General features: G+C 40.4%; 1 protein-coding gene across 3 annotated transcripts in view; it reads right to left on the minus strand.

Annotated features, from left to right (window-relative positions):
* Window positions 1-25,244, minus strand: part of RBMS1 (RNA binding motif single stranded interacting protein 1) — a 149,640-nt gene extending 124,396 nt beyond the window's left edge. For all 3 annotated transcript variants that reach the window (XM_054207719.1, XM_054207720.1, XM_054207718.1), the window contains exon 1: window positions 24,900-25,244. In XM_054207719.1, the coding sequence (XP_054063694.1) occupies window positions 24,900-24,974 (75 nt within the window). In that variant the 5' untranslated portion in view covers window positions 24,975-25,244. The remainder of the gene's footprint in view (window positions 1-24,899) is intronic.
* Window positions 25,245-26,556: the final 1,312 nt, after the last annotated feature.

Below are 26,556 nucleotides of genomic sequence, written 5' to 3' on the forward strand. Positions count from 1 at the left end.
CTAAACAAAAGCTGAAAACCAGCCGATCAATGCTTTCTCTTGATGATTTAAAGTTGTAATATTATTATGAAAATTGACCTTAGGAGGTCATCAAGGAATATTCAGCTGAAGACTGTTGCTAGGGGCTAACATAGTTTGGCAGTTCCATGCTGCAGTTTGTAATAATCCATTTGCGACTGCTGATAATAACATATTTAATAGATAGTACTCTGTAAACTCCTATGTTATTTGTTACACAGTTGCCACCTCTGAGTTTTACTGTAATGCTCTCTACCTCTTTCCTCAGCATACCTTTAGACAACACAGGGGATGTCTACACAGTCGTCTTCCAGCAGACCTGGGATTACACGGCCTGTGCCCTTGGACCAGAAGCCACCTCACTGACACCTCAGCAGGATTTTTCAGCTCCGGTTAAGCATTGTCCCAACACGGTTTCCCTTTAGCTCAGGGCTGAGACGAAGTGAGTTTATGTCAGCATGATAAAAAACCATGTGAAAATACCTGCAGGTATCCCTGAGGGGTATTGACAGCAGCTGCCCTGCTAATCGAGGAACACTGGGGGAGCTGAGGAACTTCAGATTGTCCACCCAGAAGGGCTGCGACACATTGCCCACTGACTCTCCCTCTGCTCTTTGCCATGCCAGGTAGGCAACAGCCCCTGCCCCTGTGGGTTTTACTGTGAAACTGGAACTCGTGGGCTAAGTTGCTGGAGAACACCCCCACTAATTTAGAGGGTTGTTAAAGAAAGATGAATTGCATTTTCTCTCTAAGAGGAACATACCCCAAGGAAATAAAAAAGAAAAATACGAGAACCCTTTCCCTCCCTGCTGAGAGTTGCAGAATTAACTTTTCTCGACCGCACTTCTCTCTGCCTGGGTAGGGCTACTGTAACACTTTATTTTATTATAAAAAAGTTTAAGCCTTCGTTGCCTCACTTCATTTGCCATTAAAACTCTCCTAAAAGGTGACGGGCATTTCATTTTCTCGATCCGTTTGCGACGTGTATTGGCGCCGTGCTCTGGGCAGCAGGAGCTGAGGGTGCCGCGAACACTCGGCAATACCCAGGACCCAGAGCTTGAGTTTAAGCCGCAGCTCCCTGCCAGCTGGAGACACATTTAACATTCCCTGCATGACTTCAGCAGTTCAGCCGCTTTCCCACATTCCACAGCTGGCCTCCCACCACCGCGCAGCCTGCGAGCACACACCACACCGGGGTCATATTCTTGCCATCAATCCTCAAGTAGAACTTGCTAGTGAAAGCACTGGAGAGTTCTGCCTAAAATGTGATGGCACCATAAGGCCCTGAAAGTCCTGGCGTCTCCAAAGTGGCAAGACTACATATAAAAAAGTACTTTCCATTTGCTCTTCGGCTCCACTGTGTTTTATAAAAGGTCTGCATATCTTGGAAGCCACAAAATGGTTGGGTGGCAACCCTGTAAAGTCCCAGAACAAATCCTTACTACTATGAGTAATCCCAGTGCTCTACAACACGACACATTTGGAAAATAATGTCCTTCAAGGCTGCACCCATGGAAGTTTATTGTTAATAGTCCTTTTTTTCTGACAGCAAATTCATGTTGCTTCACATGCATGCCACATCCATTTTTGTCTTTGTGCAGAAGTTAAAAAAAGGAAGCACAGAGTCCACAGATGTTAATTTTTAATACCATAATTAGCTTAATGGGTTACAGTAGTTTGTGTTTTTTTATGTCTACAAGCTGAACTGCCTTGTGCCGTTTTTGTCATTCTTTTTGTGTCACGAAAAAACAAGCAACAACAAATTTCTGGAAGAATTGACGAAGATATGTAAATTCAGTAAATAGTGAACTTTATGACAGCAATATTCTGGCAATTCATACTTAGAATTTATCTTAAAAAAACAAACCTAAACTATTCAAACAATTTGTAGGTTAAGCATCAAGATTTTATGGGGACAGCGACTAGGAGGGAAACCTATTGTATGATCTGTATCTGGATTCCTCATTTATCTAACTCCAATCACATCAGTTGTTAGGGACTGTGCAAATAAAGAATACTTGCTCAAAATTAAACCCGCACATCTGGGTGTGTTGGACAGAAAGGTTTACAAATGCCTTTTAGTTTTCCCTGGAAACAGTGAATGAGTGAACATATCACTGACTTTCTGGGGTACAACACGGCACTATTAATTCCACTGAAATAATGATTAGCGTAGCTGAAGTGAGCTTGACGTGATGTGTATTAACTGGATGTTGTCGAGTCTACTGAGATAATCACAACAGCTGTGAAAGGGGCTCATGGATCTGGACAAGGGACCAACGCCACGCTGGGGCATTGCTCAGGTATCACTTTAGGCCCATTTTGAGACGTAACTAGGACCTCATCTTCGTGTAGCACCTCACTGAAATGATTTGGATCCAAACATAATACCAGAAAATATCTACCAGAAGATGCAGTTTATTTTTGTTTTATCTTTTGATGATTGTTTTAACATTTATTTTACTAACGTTTGAGTAAATGCCTTAAAAAATTCAACCAGCCATATTATCATTATAACATAAAGACATTTGGCCCGCATTTTGAACTATCAGAAAACATCCTCTCGCTTACTTTAAAAAGCTAATTTAAGTCAAAGCTGAAAGAAAACTACAGTTCAAATAAGATGCTATCTTCCTTTTACAATTTCAAAAAATCAGAGAAACTTATTTTCTACAAACTATTTTCTATAAACTCATTTTGAGCAAAGTCCCAGTTTATGAGTTAAGATAGCAAATAAAATACAGTCTAGCTCTTAAACCTAGCTAATACAAACTTATCATGGAAGCAGTGACAACCCCTTATCTGCATGGGCATGGCTGGCACCAGTACACAGAGGGACTAGCTACAAATGCATGCCATTAGGTATTATTACAAGAAAAATGTGCTGCCAGTGAGGAGAAGGTAGATTTATATTAGCAGACATTAAAACATTATTAAGACAGAATTATTTACAGCCACAAGACGTGCAGTGTAGCACGGTATTCTTAGAGCCTTGAAGTAAAGGTGATAATTGCAACTGAAAGTGAACTACCTGTAATGGCTTTCAGAGTTTCTCTCTATGCGTCGGGCATGAGCCCATCCCAATTGGCGGAAATACTGGTGAAATTACCCAGAGATATCAACAAAAAGTGTCCCCAGCTAAGGCAGCAGGCAAGCCTCTCCAGTCCACAGGGGACGCAGCTGTGACTTTACTGATTTGCAGCAGCCATGTGCCTTTAGGTTTAGCATTTCCTTTTACTCTCCTCAGCAAACAGTTCTTGCAGCCTAAATACCAGTCACCGCCTAAAGCCGGAGTGTCCCCACGGGGTGCTTGTTTCCAGCCTACGAGCACAGAGCTGCGCACCAAGCGTGTTCAGCAAACGGTGAATTCCGCTCACGGTCCACCCAGTTACTGTCCGCTGATTTATATACTTCGAGCACCAACATATTAATTTGGCTTTGCAAGACAGGGACTTTCTTTGGATTCCCAGGACATTCCCCATCTAATTTAAAACGCAAGAACTCAATAAACATCGAAAGAAATTTTTTGTATTAAAAATATGAGGGAAAGGTACTGGCAATAGTTGGCAATGTAATAATATCAATCGCATCTGGCAGAAAGGCCTAATTCAAAGGACAGTATTTTGAGAAAATGTATTTCAAAGGTAATAAAGTCGCTGTACATTCACAAATAAAAAAAAGTCTTGACGGGGCTGCTTGGAAAAGTACTTTCTATCACTGTCAGCAGACATGCTGCAGGATTGCTAATGAAATCGTTTATCTACTACTTACACAAGAGCCCATGTACTATTCCTAAGTTCTTTGTTTCTAAAGCAATAACACTGGCATGTCACCATTCTCCAGCTGAATCTCTGTCCAGAAAAACGAGATGCCATTTTTTTAAAACTGAAAAAATTATTACACAATAGACACCACTGAGGGATTGAGGGTCTTTCAACATAAAATGATGATTATCCCTCTTGCTATCAGCTCCAGTACAGAGTAGAATATAATTATTCTATCATAACTGTAATAAACTGCAATTTCAGACAATAGTGTGAATAATTTTTTGCCAATGAGCAGTAAAAACTGTTCAGTGAAAGTGAATGTATAGTTTAAACATTCTAATTTCAAGTCTACAAATACTACAAAAACATGTTTTAATCTCTGATGAGTGACTGTTGTGATTATCTGAAACTGCCCAGGATTAGTATTATTCCTACAGAAAGCAAAGGTCAAGAGGTCTCAATTAAAGAAAAAAAAAGAATATATGAAAGAAAACATTGTCTATTTGAAGCATTTATGTTTATAATTTGTTTGTGAGCTTTGAACTGTTGTTCTCTTCTGGATGCTGATGAAAGTTCAGCGGGTTTTTCATATACAATACAATTAGTGTTCATCTTTCTGCAGTGTCATCAACTGCGTACAACCTAGTTAATTGGCCTAGATTTAAACAAGTCATATACTGCACATTGAAATTCATATCCTACATTAACTTCCATTTTTACATACAGCCATTAACAGTTTTTCATTAAAAATGTTCATTCAGATATAGTCTCTACATAAAAATAAACAGCTTAATAGAAACTGAATGCGGCAAGTTAATGAAATAACATTAGTTACAAGCCCTACAAGAACTATCACGATGTATATGTATGCAAAAGTGGTATCCAAAATAACTTCTTTTAAAATAAAAAGTAAAAATAACTAGAGCAAATGTGAAATCATATAGGCGATTCTGGAAATCCTCACTGTTATAATATGAATCACAAGTATTTCTGAGACTAACGACATGCCAAACTGCAGTTCCAATTCAGATTATCCACGTTCAAAGTCTACCAGCTGGCATGTTGCTTTAGCTTTCCTTTAGTCCTTCGGTAATTTGTGTTTGCTTTTCTTGGGTTACTATACCAAAGTAAGGATGAGTATATAGATGCTTATTAGTCAGAGAAATAAGGGTGCACAAAACCAATTGAAATTAATTTTGCAATATGTTAAATAACTATTAGTCCATACTCGCAATTACCAAGTCCAGGTACACATTCACATGTCAGAACTGAGTTCACGTTTTGCCGTGCCCTTACCATTATTTTATATATCTAATTTACTTCTTAAGCTGTTATCGGTGAAAATGCAGTTGTGCCCCCTGATGCACTCAGCTACCATGGGGTAGAATTACAAGTGAATGTTCTCTCTCCCTGTTTATGTTGTAAGTTCCGAGAACGACTACCATATGAGTACAATGGAGGTCTCTTTAGCAGTATGCTGACATGAAAGAAAAGTTCAGCTATGTTGTTTAATTGCGTATACTCCAGTGCTAGGCAACTCTCCAAACCTTACTGTAAACATTGTTTAAGGTTCATCCAGATCAGCACAACAATGAAGCTTATGCTTTTTTACACTTAGCTTTAAATGAAAATTGCTTTTCTTTATGGTCTTATATTTACCTGTACTGAAGCGCAGTCAGAGACGTTACACCAGGCTGACCTTTTTCTTGCACAGAACGATGGGTTGTCCTCTAAAGCCCTGCTCTAATATTCTGTTTACATGGTGTCGTTTTCCTGGACAGAGAACCGATCTGTTGTTATCTTTTGTTAGCTGTCTGGAGAACATATTCATCACAGCCTAACAAATGGTAGTATTAGATGAATAAGAAAAAAAGTGGATATTCAACAAACATGTTGTTGAATATTCTAATGGAGCCAAAAACACTTAATAGTTCCACAAACTGTATGGTTACTCTGAAAATATCATTCATGTTCTAACAAGTATGTATGCACATAATAATATAAAACTGGCACCATTACCTGTGATGTATCATCATTACAAAGTTATTTTTGTTAATGTAAAGACGTCTTCCACTGCAAAAATATACAGTTGAGGCCAAAAATACAGGACATGTGTGCTCCTTCAACAGGGAGTTGTTATTAGAAGTGCAGACTGGGTGTGTGTAGGCAGACAATTATGAGACAAAGAACACCACATTCCTAAACTTCAGTTCAATATAGAACGAAAGTTCATTTATTGTTCAAACGACATAATCTACAGTGTTCCAAGTTTCTATTATGTAAGTGCTTCTGTATTTTATGCTCCGCAGGACAGTGAAATTTCACTGAAGAAATGGCCGTTAGATTTCATACGAATGCATAGTGTTCATGTGAAATCCCTTTTCGGGGATGAGTACTGCAAGATGTGCTTTTTTCTAAGTAGCTTTTATTTTGCAACGTAACAGAATAACCAGTATAGTATTTCTCCAACCCCAACTGGATATGTCCAAAAACTTATGCAAAGTTCAACACACCCACATTTTTATCATTTGTCAGAATCTGGACAATTCAGAGCTACGGTAAAGAGAGACAAAATACTTCAGACTTGATCTGCAGAGGTCAGAAAGAACTTCAAATTTTTAATCATGTGAATATTCTTAACTACATGAATAGTTCCAAATGCTGTTCCCATAATTAAGCATTTTAAGAATTGTGACACAGAGCTGAAGGTTGTTAAAGTTGATAGAAATTAAGTATCAGGAAAAAATAACATCTCGCTTGGTTGGAACCAAGGTGTATACAGAGTTCTTTTGACACTGAGGTTAATGCGTCGCTTTGTTCTTTATCAGGTCTCCAACGAGTCTGACATTATCTCCCTAACTATTGAGATTTTCCTAATAGTACCCATTAGTCACAGCATATTGAATGCACATTATGGAAAAAACTTTTCAAAAAAGTGGAAGTCTATCTTAAACCCAAGGATTATCACACTAAACGCTACTGCTACCCAGTTTGTTTATACCCTCCAAAGTCCATTTTGTCTCCCGTGTTTCATTGAGACATGAAACCCTCCGTGGCAGTCACGCACCTCACGCAAAGGATTCCTGACCTGTGTGGAGGGCTGCCAGGGTGCTTTAATAATACAAAGAGTAATAACTGATAAACTAAATCAATCACCAAGTACCTTGTAGTCTGTTGCATGCAGTGGCAAAGCCAGCTTACAGAGAAAATCCTCCTGACCACCTGGGCTCATCTGAACAGAACCTCAGGTAAAATAACAAACACAGGAAAATCTGCATTTCCTTTACTATTTATTGTATTTCAAATAAACACCCTTTTCTATTTCCCAGAAGAATTTGCTCTCTGCAGATTTGGCTGGATCCTCAGCAATCCTTTACGTTGATCAAAGGCAACAGAGAAGGGTCTTCCAACTCTGAGAGCTGTTTAGCCAAAATCGTGACCATCACCTTCCCCACCAGGCACAACGCTCTAGGCAGCCAGGAGTATCATGGGACACAAGATGGATGGAGTCCAACACCCCCCATTAAACCTGACCAGTGTAGGTCTTCAGTTTGTACTGGGAATGGATTCAGGAAAAGTGAGTGGAGCTGACACTACAGAAGGTACGACCGCTTGAGGACAAAACAGCCCATCTCTACCTACAAGGGTCTGGGACACCGTGAAAATGAACAGTCAGGTAATTCTTTTTGATCTTAGATGCACCAAAATGGACAACAAAGTTCAGCAATTTATTTTTTGTTCTCAGTAACTTTTTTTTTATTAATAAAAAACCACTGAGAGCACCTTAGTGGATGCTCCTGTGCAGACACCAATAAGGATTTAGGGATGTTTCCTCCTTCCTTGCTGAAACAAGCCCGTATGTTTGGAAATTAATTATTTAAGACCAGAAATTCCAAACTTAATTGGAGTGAAAAAAAGAAGAATGTAAAAAGAAATTAAAAATAGATACTTACAAGAGTCAAACATAAAACTCTAATAAATGAACTCAAGAAAAAAAATATGTTATTTCTTAAAGAAATATTACTAAAATTCAAAAAAAAGCAGGAAATACAAACATACATATTTAAATGCTTCATCTATTTATGCTCCAATGCATCTCTAGAAAAAGAAAACATATATTGTTTACCCTGCATAATGCTCCCTTTTACTAGAAAAATATTTAATTTCAAGTATTTCTAATGTGTAATTTGATTCTCAGTTCTTAGCTACATATCAGTCATGGGATACATTCCATAGTTATGAAGTATTACCTTGAGAGATTTCATGCTTCCAAGCACACGGCCAATTTCTGCCCTGGGATGCAAATGTACATTTCTCTTTGAAGTCTATAAAAGTCACAAAAGTAGAATATGCTACAGACTGAGTTTTTTCTGTACTTAAGAGTCAAATTCTACTCAGCGTTACTTATTTAACACCGTTCCCCTCCAATTTTAATTGAAGGGCTATAACTGCGCAGAGTCGGTCTCTCATGCCAACATTTAGTGTAATTAAATTGAATATATGTATATGTATACATCATTGTAAATGTGGTTTTTATAAAGCTAAGCAACTTCATATCCATTCTTCTGTGTAATGTAACTTTTTATTTATAAAACCACTACTATTTAATATAAATGTATTAATATAATTATGATACACACATTAATGTAATTACTTGTGTTTTGCACTACTGCATATCCTAGAAAACTTTCAATTTAAAATTAAATTCAAGATATCCGTGCAACTTCAGTACTTATAATTTTCAAGAAAGGAGACATCATAAAGAACACAGAGAAATCTCATCTGTCTTCTGCCAAGGACTCTGAAGCCCAGTCCTGAATACTGCACGCGGGCAAAATGCTCACTTAGTGAAGTGAATAAATATTCATTGTGCATTTATTTACTTCTGGTATTACTGGATTTAGTCATATAATTAAATCTGTTAAAATGATTAATGAGAGGACAATACAGTTATTAGAGTTTCAGGTGAGATGAGTTGAGCACATCAAGTCAGCTTAATTCAGTCTTGTCTACATTCGGAAATTTACCAGAACTACTCTGAAATAACCCCTGATGTGGACATGCAGATATGTGAACATCTATATGGGAATTTATAATACTCAATAATTCCAGAAAAGTATTTCCTTATAAATGCCATTATATTTTTAAGTGTAGACAAGCTCTAAATCTAGTTAGCATCAATATTCTGCACCTTTGATAGCTTTTACTCTCTGTGTTTACTTCAGTAGCATCAAACCATTAAGGCTTCATCCCGGAAAAAGGTAGGAACAGAAGCCTCACGTACGCATAAAAATTGTATCCAATTAACAGTTTAAAATATAACAACATTTATAAGTAACGCCATGCGAAAGCAATCACACTTCAGAACGAGAATGCCTTTTCTTGTTTAGCTGGCTTTGAAAGTGGATTAAACTGGTTTGGATAATGGTACTCTTATTTGAGAAGAAAGCTCCACTCACTTGAAATTATTTGGGGATAATTACTCCAGAATACCTAATAAATCCTTATACCTGGCCTTCCACCAGTGCTCGCTGTGTAGTGCTGTGCACAGTGCTTGCGCGGCAGTCACCTCTCAAAGATCTCTGCCCTCAGAGTAAAGGAACTGGATGCCAAATACCATTCTCAGAGGATCACTGCACACCAAAGAGATGCAGGATGAAACTATATGCTGCAAAACTCTGGGATTTTATCATTTTTTGAGGGCTAACATCACCAATAGAAACAATGATTAAAAAACAACAAAAAGAAACAAAACCAAAAGCTACAAAAAAAGACATTAAACCTGAACAAAATAAAAAGGATCTTCTCTTGGTCAGACATAGTTATGGCTTCAGGATAGCATACTCAAAGTGCAAAATCACTATTTATTATTTGTGACTCCGTCTTTACAAAACTAAAGCCCTTTTTTGGGCTGTGTTGCTCCACAGGGGTAGACTGTTACGCCTTTGTAACACCATGATCTCCACCACCTCCAAAGGCCACAGCACACTTGAGAGTGATTCTGGCCACTTCGCAAAAAATATGAATTAAAATACACAAATCACCCCATCTCAGTTATAGGAATCGCAAATGCTATTCTCTGGTGGTGACTTTAGCACTTCAGACCTTCTCTTGGTCCTACTTTTCCCTCCAAGTGATCTTTACCTGACTAGAAAGCCCACCTCTCTGCTCAGCAAAGCAGCCTGGAATGTTACTTGTAGTCCAAACACCAGACCCGCTCAGGCTGCTGGGATGGACCTTTGCCTCTGAGCTGACGGACACATGACCAGAACAGCGTGCTCAGACACGTACATGTTCTGCTATAGTAAAAACAGAACAAAAGAACAATGAAAACTTTAATATAAGAAAGCACGTCTCTGTATGTGTGAAGTTTAAAGACAAGAAAATATGTTGCTACAAATTTAAGTTTCACTCTGGCTGATACACTGTATAATTTCAACTGAACTCCATTTTCCATGCATAATCTTCTCATTTTTTACATTGAGATGGATGCTTTCTGATATTTTTTTTTCCTGTTTAGCCACTTTTACCAGGAGTAGTGTGAGATACAGTACAGTCATATTCCGGCTGCTAAGTGGATGCTAAGTCCATTTAGTCTTTTCTATACTGTAGATTTTCTTGGATTCAGATTCATGCCAGACCTATCGGGATAAGAGAATTTCTGAACATATAAAATATCAAAAAGAATAGCAACATGACCACATCACTTAAGAGCGTGTTCAGGAAGTCCTTGCACTTACTCTAGTTTCAGTGTAATGAGAAAACAGATGTATAATCTACAAGAAATAAAAAGAAATAGCAAAGGCTTCAATTCTGAGGAGTTTACCTCTGTAATTTTAGCTACAGTATCACAATATGGCTGCAGCAGTTAAGAGGCAAAGATAAGTGCCAAATTTGCCCCACAAGTCGCTTTTGTCCTCTCACAATCTATATAAAACAAGGCCTTTCCCAGAGGTCTTGCCTGTCTGTTCCCCAAACCTCGCCATTGTTTTTGTGAAAATAACCTTTAGTTCTTGCTGAACTTTAGGGGTCCCCAAACTGAGTTCTTGCAGAATATGGCCTTCAGTCTCCTTTTGTTGGAGATGCAGCTCCCCGTGGACAGCCTGGCAGCTGGAGGTGTCTTCTTGTGCCATGCCCTGGCACACGTGCCACAGCCTCTCCACTGAACTGTGCTTTTTCTCTTCCCTGCTCTTTACTCTCTTATTCTTTTCCCTTATCAGTTCTTTACAGCAATTTCCCTCTTTCAAAATTAGTTTTCCTTATATTTTCCCTCCGTCTAGCTTTGTATTTTTCACTTACCTTTTCCTCTTTTCCTATCTCAAATGACAACACAAGGCTCAAGAGACAGGTCTGTAGCCAGCTTTGAAGAGCCTATTTAACCCACTCTCGGCGATAAGCTCAATGTGAGGGGGACAAAGAAAGCAAAGCGTTCCCCGTGGAACCACCTCCCTCCTGTGCAAACCCCCGGCTCCAGAGCCCAGGTCTGGGTCTCAACGTGGGATTAAGGACTAACGGCAGGTAGCTCTCCCAAAGGTGTCCATTGCTTCAGCGAAGCCAAGATTACATAAAATTACAGCAGCCAAACTACTTCTCTGTTGTTATCTATCTTGAGCCATGCTTTCCTTTCCTCTTTTCCAGATGCTATTCCTAAAACTATCAATTATCAAAAGATTCTCACTAAAACTGTGAAATATTTGTCATTCCCAGACATAGCTCTCAGTTTTCTACTCCCAGAAATCCCAGCTCAGTCTCCTGCCACCCTCCAGTAATGAGGCAAGCCAGAGTTGCTCTGACTTGTATAAAACCCGTGAGACCAGCGAGCCTTCTTTCCGCTCTCTCCAAGGGATGCAGAGCAAATGGCTCCTGAATTCTGCTTTAAAGCTATAGGCTGGCAGGAACAAGAGTCTGGTACGCTCTGGAGATTTCGCAGCTCGTTTAAATTGAACAATGAGGGCTGTAATGAAATAAATATGAAAATTAATATTATAATGTTTCTTATTTCTTGAGATAAAATTAAGATTCTGGTGCATGATTTTTCTGCAAGGACTAGATTCTACGGCCATTTAAATTAGAGAACACATGGAGCTCAATATCAGCGTCAAGGGAAGGACTACGGTCTTAATTTATGAAAAAAGACCACATTTTATATGTGAATGCCTTGACTATACAGACGGCAACCCAGAATATTTTATAGGTAACACAACACACTTCACTAGATTGCCCAATACCTGAGTTACTTGAAGCACAAGTTATCCTGCAGAGTAGAGACCACACTGCCAAGAATCAAAGAATAACAATAACTAGTCAATCAAGGAAATTGAATGAACAGTGAATATTTTTTAACAACTGGCAGGTAAATCTAAAGTAAAAGATGTGAATCCAACGCATTTTAAAAATGTGTATATACAAGTATTAGCAACTACCATCAGAGCACAGGGATCGGCAGCATCCTCCCTGGATGACAAAAGCAATTGGGAGAGATGCAGCACACTTTCCATCAATGAAAAAGATGTAATAAATTTATGAGGACAACACTCAGATAAATCTCTACTCTTAAAATGGTGTGCTGCGGAAATGCCAGGAGTTCTGCTGTTCAACATATATGCATTTCTAAACTTCATATAAATATCAGTAAAAGAGGAGGCATTTATATTAACCTTGACCTTGAATAGAGTGTAAGCACGGAAAATAATCCATTATATTTCTTATGATTAGAAAAAAAAAGTATTTATTATTCATTTGTTCATTATTCAATTATTCATTTGACATGGAATTCCACTTTCAGTTTTAAAAGAAGAAAAGTAGTAGCAGATATAAAATATGCATAGTTGCTTATCTGCCTCTTTTGGGGGCAACGTGGCAAAGTAAATTTCTGTCATTCTTTCATTTTTACCATGTCTTTTTGCTATTTCTCCCAGCACGATGCATGGCTACTTAGCAGGTCAATGTTAGATGCTGGATAACACTCCTCGCTAGTCCCAGGCCCTCAACTAAATAAAAGTCCAAGAACAGCATTTAAAATTCCTAAGAGCAGAAACATCCACAGTGCACAAATACCTCTTCACTTCTTCCCAATTATATATTTTTGTAAATATCTTCACTTTTATTTATGTTGAGATAGCCCAGTCACCATCAAGGTAAACACTCTAGGATAAAAAGGGAAGTAAAGAAGTGTTCAATCAGGTAATTTCTTTTCTGTGATTTCTTCTCCGCAACTTTCTGGCCATGAGGAAGTCATCTCAAGGCCAACTTAATCCTGTCTTAGGTCCCTAAATATATATTCTGGCACCTAACAAGAAACCTGATTTTCAAGATTAATGAACAACCATGATGACATTATTTAGTTAGCAGTGTAAAAATGAACTGATATTTGGTGGGTTTTACATGTTTTTCTCATCATCAATCTGTCGGGACAACTACAGCTGTGATTTTTTATTATTTTTTTTTAAAGATCTAGTAGAAGCAGCATCTTTAAAATTAACTTCAGGGTTTGGGATCATGAGAGCTTCCCATTATTATACCTGCCATTGAAAATCCTTAGAAAATATGGGGGAGTGAGTATATAAAAGCCACTGGAAAGAAGTGTTAATAAAAGCAGAGTGGGCTAAAGAAGCTGGGCGGGTGGGTGGGTGGGTTGGGAAGCCCTTCACATATCCATAGCTTCTGCAGCTGATGAACTTACTGTAATTTGAAAGAAAAGTCACTTGAGATATAGCAGAACTGTCAGTGAAGGACATCAGGAACATACTAATTCTTCCCATTTTTTCTACCAGAAAATCAGAACATTGCCTTCCTGAGTACTCTTTGCTGTTTCTCCGAAAAATGTCTGCTTGGAAAGAAGCAAGATTTAATTTGGGATTAATTATTGTTTTATTTAATTTTTAATCCATGTCCAAGACAAAAACTTATCAACAAATTCAGATTTGATGCAGGAACAAGAAATGCCAGTCTAAGGAAGTGATTTGGTATGAGAATGTATACACATCTGTCACAATTTACAGTGTAGTTTTGTAGCGCTATAATGTTCTGCCAGGAGAAAAACAAATAAGCAAACCTAAAACCTTAAATTTTAAGCAGCTTAAACAAGATATTTGCTAAAATGGGATAAGGGAATTTGCATGCTGAAGGAATTATTGAAATGTCATTTACATATTTGTAGAATACATCTTCCATTAAATAGAAAAAGGGAATTCCTTCTATACCTTTCCTTTCCAAATGCCGTATCACAGCTTACAATGATGAAACATAGAAGGAACCATAACAGTTACTTTAGAGCCTCTTATGCTGATGATAGTTATCAGGGTCTACCTTATAGAACCACACACTAGTTTGGAAAGGACAGCTGGAGATCAGCTAGTCCTTCTTCCCTCCAAGAGCACGTTCAAGTAGATCAGGCTGCTCAGGACCTTGTCTAGTTGACTTTTTACTGTCTCCAAGAGATTCCAGAACCTCTGTTGGCATTTGCTCAGGTGCTTGGCCACCCTAATGGTGAAAAAAAAATTCTTCATATCTAATGGGGCCTACAAGAAAGCTGGGGAGGGGCTGTTTGCAAGGGCATGTAGCAATAGGACGAGGGGCAATGGTTTTAAACTAGAGCAGGGTAGATTTAAATTAGACATTAGGATGAAGTTCTTTACAACAAGGGTGGTGAGACACTGGAACAGGTTACCCAGAGAGGTGGTGGAGGCGCCATCCCTGGAGATATTCAAGGTCAGGCTTGATGAGGCTCTGAGCAACCTGACCTAGTTGAAGATGTCCCTGCTTACTGCAGGGGGTTGGACTAGATGGCCTTTAAAGGTCCCTTCCAACCCAACACGTTCTATGATTCTAATTAAAATTTTCTCATGCCACAACTTGTGTCCATTGTGTTATATATATTCTATTGCTTATTCTCCTAGAACTATTAGATGTGTAGACAAGATGAGAGCAGTGAATGTCATTCACGCTGACTTCAGCAAGGACTTTGACTTTGTGTCCCACTATATTCTTGGGCCTAAGGACGTTATACTCTGGATGAGTGGACAACTAGATGGGAATGATACTAACAGGATGGTCAGGCTCAGAGAATCACAGTTAATGAGTTCTACTGTACCTGGAGGCCAGTACTAAGTGGAGCACTACAAGGGTCTATCCTGGGACTTGTGTGTTTCAGAGAAGTGTAAAAGTTCTGCACCTGGGAAGGAAGAGTCCCTTGCAATGATACAAGCTGGGGACTGACTGGCTGGGGAGCAGCTCTGCTGGAACAGAGCTGGGGGAGCTGTGGCAGACTGCAAGCTGAGCATAAGCCAGCAGGATGCTCTGGCAGTAAGGTGTGCCTCCTGGGCCGCGTTAGGGGGAGGGAGGTGGCTGTACCCCCATTTGATAGACCCTACCTAGAATACTACATTCAGCTTTGTGCCCCCAGTAAAAGAAAAACATTGATAACCTGGAGCAAGTTCAGTGGAGAGTCGTCAAGACGGCTGGGAGCTGGATCACATGCTCTGTGAAAGGCTGAAGGAACTGGGCTCTTTCAGTCTGGAGCAGAGAAGGCTTTGGTGGGACTTAATAGCAGCTTTCCATTTGTTAAATGGAAACATCCAAGGAGGTTATCAACGAGAAGAAGCCAGGTTATTATACTGTGGTGCGTGGTGTGAGGATGAGTCAATGAGCATAAGATGAAACAAAGGAGGTTCAGATCGGAAATAGGAAAAAAAAATCACCATGAAGACAGCCAGCAATGGAACAGGTTGTGCAGAGAGGTTGTGCTCTCCATCCTTGGAGGCTTTCAAGACCAGACTGGATAAGGCCCTGAGCAACCTGGTCTGACCCTGCTTTGAGCAGAGAGTTGGATTAGAGAGTTCCTGATGTCCCTTCCAACCTGAATTACCCTTTGCACCTCAAGGAAGTGTCTGGCTCCACCTTGTCTATACGTTCTTATTTGATAGATTTAGACGGCAATTAGCTCTCCCCTTAGCCTTCTCTTCTTAAAGCTAAATAAAGCCATTTGTAGGCCTGGGGATAAACTAGGAAAATACACATATTCATCAGAGGAGGGAAAAAAAACTCACCCAAATACCAATAGAAAAGAGTAGAAAACAACATAAACATAAGCACTGAGTATATGGTCCTGTAAACGGCCTAAACAGAACGAATTGGGAATTGGGGAAAGGAATTTGAGAACAAAGAAACTGCTTCTAGAAGCTGCTTCTATTATTCAAGATCCCCATGTTCAGGGAAACTGGAGTTTGACTACTCTTTGTCAATAATTCAGCTACATCAAAGCAACAACTAAGTATCACCATTTTTTCCTTCTACCTGGAACGATAAGAATCTGAGTTTTTTGCTAACTGACTGGGTCAAAAGAAGTCAGAGGCATTCTGGAGTCTCTGACCCTGTTAACAGAGATGTTTCCCCCTCCAAAATCTCCCCATGCCTCCTCCTCACTTGAATATGTGATTGTCAGAAACCAATGGTCACTAGTCAGAAGAGCTACCGGGGGGAAACCAGAAGGTCACAGGCGCTACTCATGAAATTCAAAGTTTGTATCATAAACCCTTCTTAAATGTTTTTTCTCGGAGACAGAATGTTTTAGCTAGTACTTTTCCAAATGAGTCACTAACACCCTTGTCTTAATTCTGCAGCTGCTGCTAATTTGAAGTGCCAGCCTTCTCCCCTCTTTCCCCAGAATGAAATAAAACATCAATGTTGCACTGTGCTGAAAATGGAAAGTTAGATGTAACGCTATGCTACAAGGCCTCTGGAAGTCCCATTTACGTTTGATTCTTTTTCCTCCCAGGCCTATACCTAACTTAAGCCCTCTCAGCAACTTATTTCACACTTTCTTCTTTCATTAGTCGTAAGAATGAAAGACAGACTCAAATGCTTTTTTAACACTTAGTACAGCAACATCTAACACAATTTAAAACAGTAAAAGAGAAAATAAGGTAATAGAAAAATAATGCTAGCAGTTAACTGCATATATATGCAATCAACAGATTTTGGTAACCTAAGAGCTCTCTTGTATCTTCCTTTGGCTTGAATCTTTTGCCCTTTTGGCCAAGGACATGGAAAACCTTTTCTTTAGAAACGTTAAGCACCACCATTTTGTTGTACAAAAGTGAGACCCAAGAGGGTGTACTTTTCTTGGAGACAACTTCACCCACAGCCATGCAAATCTCCAACTCCTTAAGTATCTCATTAGTCGCTCCACTGTAAAAATGTATTACAGCTGGGGTTTTTTGGGTTAGTTTTCAGCCAGACTGGTTTTTTGATTCAGCTCACTGACTGATGGTACGAATGCTAGTGCCAGCACAGGGGAGGGGACAGGAACGAGTTGCTGGGGGCAATGGGGAAAGAGAAGACTGCCCTTTTTGGCTGCTGTGCATAGTTATGTAAAATTAAAGTGATTATGTAGCTACGGCCTGAGGGATAGAAGAGGTCACAGATACTACCACAGCCTATAAACTGCTATAGAAATTGTGTCAGTGTGTGTTGCCAAGAGACAAGCAAGGGAATTCAGTTCTTAACCTGTAGTAAAATCCACAAAGCGAAGGCCGTTTACTCTACCTCTCTACAGAAGATCGATACACAAAAGTCACACTGAACATTTTGAGTTGTGTTTTGCATCAGTAAGCTGTTTATCTGCCTGAAATGATTCTGCAGCACTTTTCACAGGCCTTATGTGTACCCTGAGATTTCAGAAATTTAGTTTAAATATATTTTGAAATGTTTCCATTAAATCAGAGCAATTGAGACTCAATGTATTCTTACAGTCTCAGACCATGAACAGAGCACAGTGGCTTCAAAAGCTACCATGAAACAAGCGAGCCGTGGTACCTCATTATACCCATGTCCAACCTCTTTGTCTTCCTCAATTCTGCGATAATATAACGCAGCTTAGAACTTAATTAAATTACATTTAAATGCAGGTCTCGGTATTTTCAGCTGAGGAAGACTAAGAAAATGCATTAAGTCAGGTAATAATTATCACCTATTAGCCACAGTAAATATGACCTGAATTTGTTGTGTGCCTGTGTTTTGACTGAAATGAATTAACCTCAGATGGATAGAACAGATTTTTATCAGCATATTTTTCCAACATTTTTCACTTCTATAACAAAGCAAGTGATTTTCCAGTAGAAGTAGTTGTGATCACTACTTAGCACAGGCCATAGAAAGACTATACAATACAACAAAAATGAGCATATAATTTGTAGCATATCTTTGGCTAAATGTGAGCATATATCTTCAAAGGGCTATTTCTCAAACCAAAAGCATAATTTCACGTAGAAACAATTTATTTTTTAAACCATTGTTATTTGCTCTTGATTATGACTACTTGGAAGACTGAAACTGAAATACGTAACTGTACCAAGATACAGTTTCCAGTTTATTACTATGCCTTTGTTCAAACTTCTTCACTGCTTTCACAATCAAGTGTCCTTCACTACGACCACTGGATTAGTAGCATCAGTTACCTTTCTCAGCAAGAGTGATGCATCTACTATCAACGTTGACAGCTCAAACTGCTGCTTGGACTTTAAAGCAGCCTAAAAATTGTCTGAGATGTTTTTTTGATGTATATCCTAAATAGATATGTTTCTGAAAGGTATTGCTTTACAGAAAAACTGATTTAGAAAGCAATGCTTTACCACATTCTAGTATTCTCCCTTGGAAAATTTCTTTGTTCCTTCAACACTAGGTGGAAGCTTAGAAATTTACTCTCAGGAAATTTCATCCTTGAAACTAAGACCTGAAGTTTTATGCTCTAACTAGAAGCAAAGTATTTTGAAGTATAGGGTTTCCTTTACAAATAAGGTTGAGAATCTAAACAGCATGCTCAACTCTGGTTTAAAAGTAATGAGAAAAAACTACAGTCATTACCAAGAGTAACAGTTGAGTTGTGAAAGAAAACATACTTTAAAGAACTATTTTATTCAAAGAAAATTAACTTCTCCCCCCACGAACTTATTGCGCACCTTTCATGACTGCCTTGAGATCCTGCGTTGAAGGTAAAGCTAGAAAATAAACGACTACAAAAATCTTTGAGCTGTTGCCTACCTACTGAATATAAACTTCAGAGATACAATTTTGGAATATAACCAGTGCTTGAGGGGGGCTAACAATCAAACACAAAAGGAAAACAGCACCGAATACATTTTTCAAGCGTTTTTAAAGTCATATATTGGTTTATCACCTTTCTGTAAAATCAGTCCCATAAGACTATCAGACTCAGGATCTGACTCACACGTCAGCATTAAAGTTACCACTGAATCAAGAAGAGGGACCAAGATTTTGTTGACATTTGTTAAATGAGGCCAATCACGCAGGATCAAATTAAGCCCCAAGCACAGTGTACTCTAGGGATGAGTTTAGTCTCAAACTTCTAGAAATTACAAAGCTAATAAGACGCTGTCATTTCTACCATTAATGATGTGGGGAAAATATTTTTTATTCTGTCATTTGCAAATTCAGTCCTTAGTGTATGTATATTTATACCTCTAAGGAGGCTGGATTAAGGGAGAAAAGTTGTGGCTTTTTAAAAACTCTTTAGAAGATTCACTAGAAAAAATACAGAATCGGCACATCTTATGGATGCCATTGCTACTTTTCCTTGATTACATCCCCCATCACACAATCTATATGTTGCACTGCCTAACATTTGCTCCTCCAAAGTGAAGATTATGAATATCATCTCATTGCAAATCACCTCCAAATTAAGCACGGTGAGCGTATCCCAAGCATGAATCGAGTTTCTAGTAAATAAAATGTTGCTCATCTGAAATCAAAGGCAAAATTCATGTTGACTTCAATGAAGCCAGTCTTCAAGATGATGATGTTGTGAAGTGTTTCTACATTTCGTGTACCTTTATCAGTTACTTGGATATTTACAATGATGTACATTAACATACACGACACATTAACGTACGTCCTTCTTGACTCCACCAACAAATGCGGTGATCCCAGCATGGAATACCTAGGTTTAACCCTTCCTGAAGTCACTACTATTAACAATTTGTGTGTAACAACACACAAAACGTATCTGGTTACATCCTGCTTGTAATGCCTATTTGCCCCTGGGGCTAATCTGACACTGCTTCTCAAGAAAGGCCCTGATACAGAATAATTCAAAACTGCAATAGTTTGTGGCAAGGAGGACAAGCATTTGCAGAGCTTTGTATGAACTTCAATCAATCCATTTCTAGAAAGGCTTCAACTTTTGCATATACAAGAATTATTCTAGCAGCGGTTTCTCGAAACACTTTCTGAAGGACATATTTCTACTTCATAGTAAGCCACCTGAACTAAACTTCAAAAGTTAAAAGGAGTTATAACTGGGACAAGGATAGAGATGCCCCCCACCAAATACGCTGGCTGGAACGATTACATAAAGCAATCACTGAGATCGGTGACAAAAAGTCACTGGTGTGTCCAATGGATGGATGCAAACAGGCACTCTCAGTTTTGGACTGGGATGTTTGGAAGAAGAGAAAATGCTCTTTCTAGGGAACACTCTTCATTTCTCCATATCGTACATCCCCTGAGATTATTTTATAGAGCTGGAGGTATCACCTCACCACCAGCGCTCTCAAGTTTTTCTTAAAATTGGTAAACTTTACACTTCTTTCCCTTCCACAATGTGGTACACTTTTTCAAGGAATTCTTTGGATAGTAGCACAATAAAATCCCCGCCTGGCCGGAATGGGAGAGAACACATTCAAGAGGCTGAGGAGGCTACAGGATCAGGTAACTGCCCGGAGACAAAAAGTTTGCCTGCAGCTAACCTCTGCTTTTTTTTTAATGGATTTCTAAGACCAGTCGAGAACAAAAGAGATCACAATTATGGGCAATTAATATAACTTCCCACAATTAAGAAGTCTGCAAATTATTTCTATCCAACCTTATAAACATAAACACGCGTAGTCTGTGTTACTGTAAACTTGTCCTTTACTATGTAGAGATTTTGCAGTCGTACTGCATATGGAATAAATCTAACTAAACTGATTAGAATTAGTAATCATTTATGCTGATTAAAATCAGCTCATAAGCCAGTAAAACTTTGTAAAGGCTAACAGACCTGTGCTTGGCACAGAATGCGAAGAGTAAAGGTATTCATTAGCAGCAAACCATTAGAGGGTCCTACCGCTTCTGCTTGAGAAGCATCAAAACCAGAAGGTTCTACATCAGTCTATTAACTTCATACACTGACACTAAACTCTGGATTATCCAGCGTCTCCGAATAAGAAAGTTTCATATCTACTTTCTTTAACACTACAGTAAGTTCCGCGTTAACTGATTTCCTACTTACTCTGCCATCAACAGGCCTGGATAAAGATTAAATGTTCCCATTTTAAAGTTTGCTGTCAACAGCCTGAAAATAAGTTTTTGACATGGCAGAATCTGCCCGCTCACTACAAGTTTCCATCAATCTGCAGTCCTGCCTACGAACCTACACAAACTTCTAGAATTATTAGTTCTTTTCATAGCTGCCAGGGCACTGATTTTGCAGCTAAGAGATTATAGAGTTAGAAGCCCACTCTAGCAAGATTCACACGATTTGATTTCTTGTCGTTACCTAATACCAAACAGAACTAATAGAATTCAAGTATCACATAAATATTATCTATGCATATTAAAAGCTTGCACTTTAAATAAACCATGCTATCTGTAGGAAATGTTGCTGTTTTCTACTAACTCCTATACAAAGAACTGTCCTTTATGATACAGAAACCTACAGGTAAAATTAGTCATATTGTCACATTATTGTCCAAGGAAAAAACAGTAATACAGCTAGTTATCACGACTGATTTGTAAATCATTTTGTGCATCGTGTCCCTGAAATCCATTTGATATTTAGATAAACGAAAACAAAACACAAATTCACACAGACTGTGGCCCAGAGATGGATATATACATTTATATTTTTTATGTGTACCCTAACCGTCTTGTTAAATGTTACAATACTTTGCCTAGCACAGTCAGATTTTACTCCTGGTCAGAGAGGCCTTTAAGCATTAGTAAAACACATACAGTCTTACTTAACACCATTTTCTGAAATGTTGAAATACAGAATCTCTTCATTACAAATAAAAACTTAAGTAAGGAAATTAAATACAACTGAGTTGAAATTTGAAAAGCAACGGTACAGAAATAGTGTTAAAGAAAGTATCTAAACCTTTAGAAATGTCCGTTGAACTTGAAAAATATTTTTGATGCTCTCTGACACGCCATACAATGCTGCAATATAGGAACTGTCCTAAAAAGCACATTCATTACAAGACACAAAAATGTAACAAATATGGCAAACATATCATTTGCCAGAGTAAAAATTGTGGCAGGCCCAAAAACACAGAATGTTTTACAAGCTTCAACTTGAAACCATTTCAAACTATTTTCATTGCCATAACGATTTTTCATATTAAAAGCCTTACACCTTCTTCCAGTGTTTATTTTGTTCATTTCATTTAAATCCATGGTTTCACTGATCTCGTCTGATGCTAAACTCCCCAAGATTAGGGCGGGGGGAGGTGCTGAAACACAGCAAATGTTTGTATTTCCTCCCAGAATATATGACTGAACCAGCTTGAACACTTCATGAATAAGATTGTGAAGATCATAACAGACAAATACAAAATCTGTTTTTAAAATCTATAACATATTTTGTAGCAATTAAAATAGCTGACCGCACCAACATTATAACCTAAAGAGCCATTCGTAATGCACGCAATTTCCAATGAGTATTTTTGAGCTCTCTACAGCAAAATCCATCTCCAAGCAATTCCTGTCATCTCCTAATTATCGATTTGCAGTTTATTAGTCAGCAGATTTTCCATCATTACTTAAATAAGGATAAGATGGGAAGCAAAACTTCTAGTTTCAAAATCTCTTACCTCCCCCAGTGTAACCATGTACCATCACCCATGAGACATTCAGCAAAGGCTACTCAATTTTACTATCATTTTTCTTTAATAAAAAACAAAGATTTCTCTGAAATAGTTCAGGTACTGGACAACGGGTTGTTTTAAGGCGCAAAGAATAGGACATCTGAAAACTAAGAGTTAAATTAATTCTGCATGTTCAGAGAGGATCCATAGTGAAAAATCACTTATATTACTGAAATCTGCATACTTGAATATCGAAAATTACAGTTACTGGTGCTTTTACCTACACCAAGGAGCCACCTTTTTTCTTTTATTTCTTTTATAAAATCAAGATCTCTGAAAACAGGAAACTCACTGGATCCCAGATATTTGATTTCATGTGTGTAGGTCAAATGGCTGTGTGTTCTCTCTGCTGACATAGAGTAATGTAATTTCAGGCTGTATAATTTTATAGCAAAGACTGCAAGATGTTTTGAAGATGTCATTGACTGTAATACAAATCAATATTAAATTATCTGTACAGGAAACATTTTCAAAAGATGGTCCATCAAGCTTTCTCATAGGATCATGGATTTCTAGGATCATACTCTAATCTACAGTAAGCTATTACAGTTTATCTCCCTCTTCAATTACTTACAGGTCAAAAACGCCAAGTGACATTGCTTTATATATATTCAGTGTTAGGTACGTGGTTCGTAACTTACTAATGCCACACAAAATCATGAAGGTAAAAGTTTCTGAGCAAAGACATTTTTTCACTTGAGAATATTTCTATGGTGACACAGCCAAGTGATGCAAAAGGCTGTCCTTTAGGCGCTCTACCTTTCATAAAAATAATGCATTAAAAAAATGTATCTAAACAGTACTGAAGTGATTGCGGCACAATCTTTAAATGGATACAGACTCTACCATTTAGCCTGATGTTGATTATGCATTTAAAAGATTAGTCATTTCAAATCACCTAAAGACCTTCATCATATTTCTATCAATTTCTGTATATATGAAAGCACATTTCAAAGCCTCCTCATTGCTGACTTGTAAAATGTCTCATGACTGTCAAACTGAATTTAGTTTTCAGCCAAGCAGTATAAATTTCATTTCACAATATAGTAACACAGAACACAATAAAAAGAAGAGCCTATGAAGAGTGCAGCTAAGGAAGGGAATTCTTGTCCTGTCATTGCCACACAGGCAGGACACTTCAACAGAAAAAAAAAAAAAACACCACCAAAAAAAATCCACACCACGGTTATAACCTCTAAAAAAAGTTCACACATTGAAGCCTCATATGGGTCTGTTTTGATTTGTGAGGAGTGACACTGGTGGTTGGAGAGGCTTATGCTAAATGTTCCAGACAGCTGATGCAACCACCTCTGCATCTGCCAGTTTGCAGCATGATGCTTCTAGAGCAGTGGGGCTGGCTGCCCTTACAGACTTGAAGGAGAAAGGGGGGGGAAGAAAAGGTGGAGATCCACCACCACAAAAACTCCTAGCATCAATTTCCCTGCAAACAACAGCTACCCGTGTACAACATTAACCACCAGGAGCTGGACCCTTAATGCGTTTTTAATCCAGTTTGTAAACTGAGAGGTGGCAGCTCACAAAGATCCAACTCCACAGACAATGAGGATCCATCCGAGCCCCGCAGTCTCCCCAGTGTCCGTATTTCAGTGGAATTACGGCCACCCCCATCGCAGCAATAAGCGCGCCCGGCCACCACCCCCCCGCCCCAGGATGTCAAAGCACCCCCGCCCCAGCCGAAGGAGCGGCTACCGGCAGCGGACAGCCCCGGTTTGGGGCCTGCCGGCTGAAGTTTGGGGTCGTTCCCCGGCCTTGAGGGAGGCTGCGCTGGGTGAAGGCAACAGGAGCGGGGCCCGGCGGGCTCCGCAGAGCTCCGCTGTGCAGCGGGGTGGCCGAGGACGTGGTCGGGAAGGAGGAGACACGCCGAGAGCCCTGGGGAAGAGGAGGGACCGCCGGCGGGAGCGGGGAGGCGAGAGGGAAAGAGACGGGTCTGAGACGGCAGAGCCGGGAGCGAGGGGACGGGGTGGGAGCCCGGCGGGGAGCCCGGAGGCGCTCCCCGGGCGGCGGCGGGCGGCAGGAAGGGGCTGCCGGCTCTTTCCTGTCTCCGTCCCCCGGTGCAACCTGACCGCCGCCCCCGGGCCGTGGCCCGCCTCACGGAGCCCCCGTCCGGGCTGGGCCCTGGCCGGCCGCCCGGGAGCGGGGCCAGCCGCAGACCCGCCGCGCCGTACCCTACCTTCGCCTGCAGATACTGGGGGTAGTAGTAGGTGGTGTACTGGGGGTACATCTGCTGTTTCCACACTTTGCCCATGAAGCTGGAAATGTAGCCTGCAGTGCAGGGATGGGGGGGCACTTTGGGGGGCTCCAGCCGCCTCTCCGTCTCTCTCTCCCTCCTGTCTCTTCCTCTCCGGCGGCGGCTGCTCCTCGGCCGAGCCCAGACCTTCCTCCTCCTCCTCCGCCCAAAAGCCACAGCGGAGCGGCGGCAGCGGGGGCAGGCACTCTCGCTCTCTCCCCGGGAGTTCCTGCCAAGTCCCCGCCCGGCCGGGGCCGAGCAGCGGCGGCGGCGGGCCGGCTGGCGGAGCGACGGCGCGGGGAGCGCTCGGGGCGGGCGCGGCGGCGGCGGTGCCAGGCGGCGGGGCAGGGCTGGCGGAGGGAGGGAGGGAGGGAGAGAGAGAGAGAAGGAGGGAGGGAGGGAGGGAAAAGGAGGGAGAGAGGGGGCGAGGGGCGGCGCTTAGCCCCGCTCGGCGCCCGCGGTGCGAGCCCCGGCCCCGGCCCGACGCGGCGGCCCCCGCGGGGCAGCGGGCAGCTCGTCCGCGGCGGGCAGTGAGCGGAGCCGCTGGGGCGGAGGGCCGCTTCAGCGCCGCGAAAAGCTGCCGTGCCCGGCGGGGAGAGGAGCGGAGCGGGGGGTTTCCACGTTCCGCAGGAGGAGGAGGAGGAGGAGGAGGAGGGCTGCAGCGGTCGCATCCGCACACGGCTCGGCTCTGACCTAATTAGCCGGGTGGTGCTTTGTTATCGCCTTTGCTCTTTGTGCATCTCGTTGGCGAGCAGTGGTGCAGGGCGCAGGCTTCAGGGGAGAATTGGAGACGATTTTGGAAAACTACATTTGGCTCCGGTTCTGCCTGACGGTAGATGGTCCATTTATCTGCTAGGAGCAGGAGGGACTGCAGTGCTAAAATCAGTTCACAGAACAGCAACCACAAAACCAGACCAAATTCTCCATCTGGCCCATCGTACATCCTTAAATTTGTACTTTCGCCAGCGGTGCTGAGTATACTTCATTCTCAAACAGGAAACATTCCTGTTCCAGTCGATAGTAGTTACAATTTTTTTTCACTTGAATACGTTCTCTCTGAAAGGTAATTTCCCAAACATTAAAAGTAGGAACCGGTGGCACACTGTAATCCACTGTTATTTGTAAAAAAACCCACTTAGCCCAGTGGATTTACTTCTGACAAATGTGTCTCTTTTCTACACAAACTGATGCTCAGAGTATTAAGCAGATGCCGTTTCTTTGTCACAATCATTTTTGTCTCGCCACACTGTTTTATTAATAAAATGTATATGTAAGGTCCACTAAAACTCCTGAATGTGTTATCATCAACCAAGCTAAATGTGATAATAGTGGAAAGAAAGATTAAAAAACTTAAGGATTTACATTGCAATAGCAAAGGCAGCCTTTGTGTAGCCGTGAATCCCTGGTGCAGGCTGAGCAATGAGAGGTAACTGCAGATATTCTTCCAAATTCCAGCTGAGCAGAGGACAATTACGCAAATGACATTGCAGCTCTCCTGGCTAGCCATTAAGATTGCTTTACAAGTTTTTTCCAGGGAAGAAATTTGTATAAGCTTTATGGTCTGCACAGATTAAAAGCCTAGATGCATCTTTAGGAGACA

This window comes from Rissa tridactyla, chromosome 7, assembly GCF_028500815.1.
Source record: "Rissa tridactyla isolate bRisTri1 chromosome 7, bRisTri1.patW.cur.20221130, whole genome shotgun sequence".
In the NCBI taxonomy this organism is placed as follows: Eukaryota; Metazoa; Chordata; class Aves; order Charadriiformes; family Laridae; genus Rissa; species Rissa tridactyla.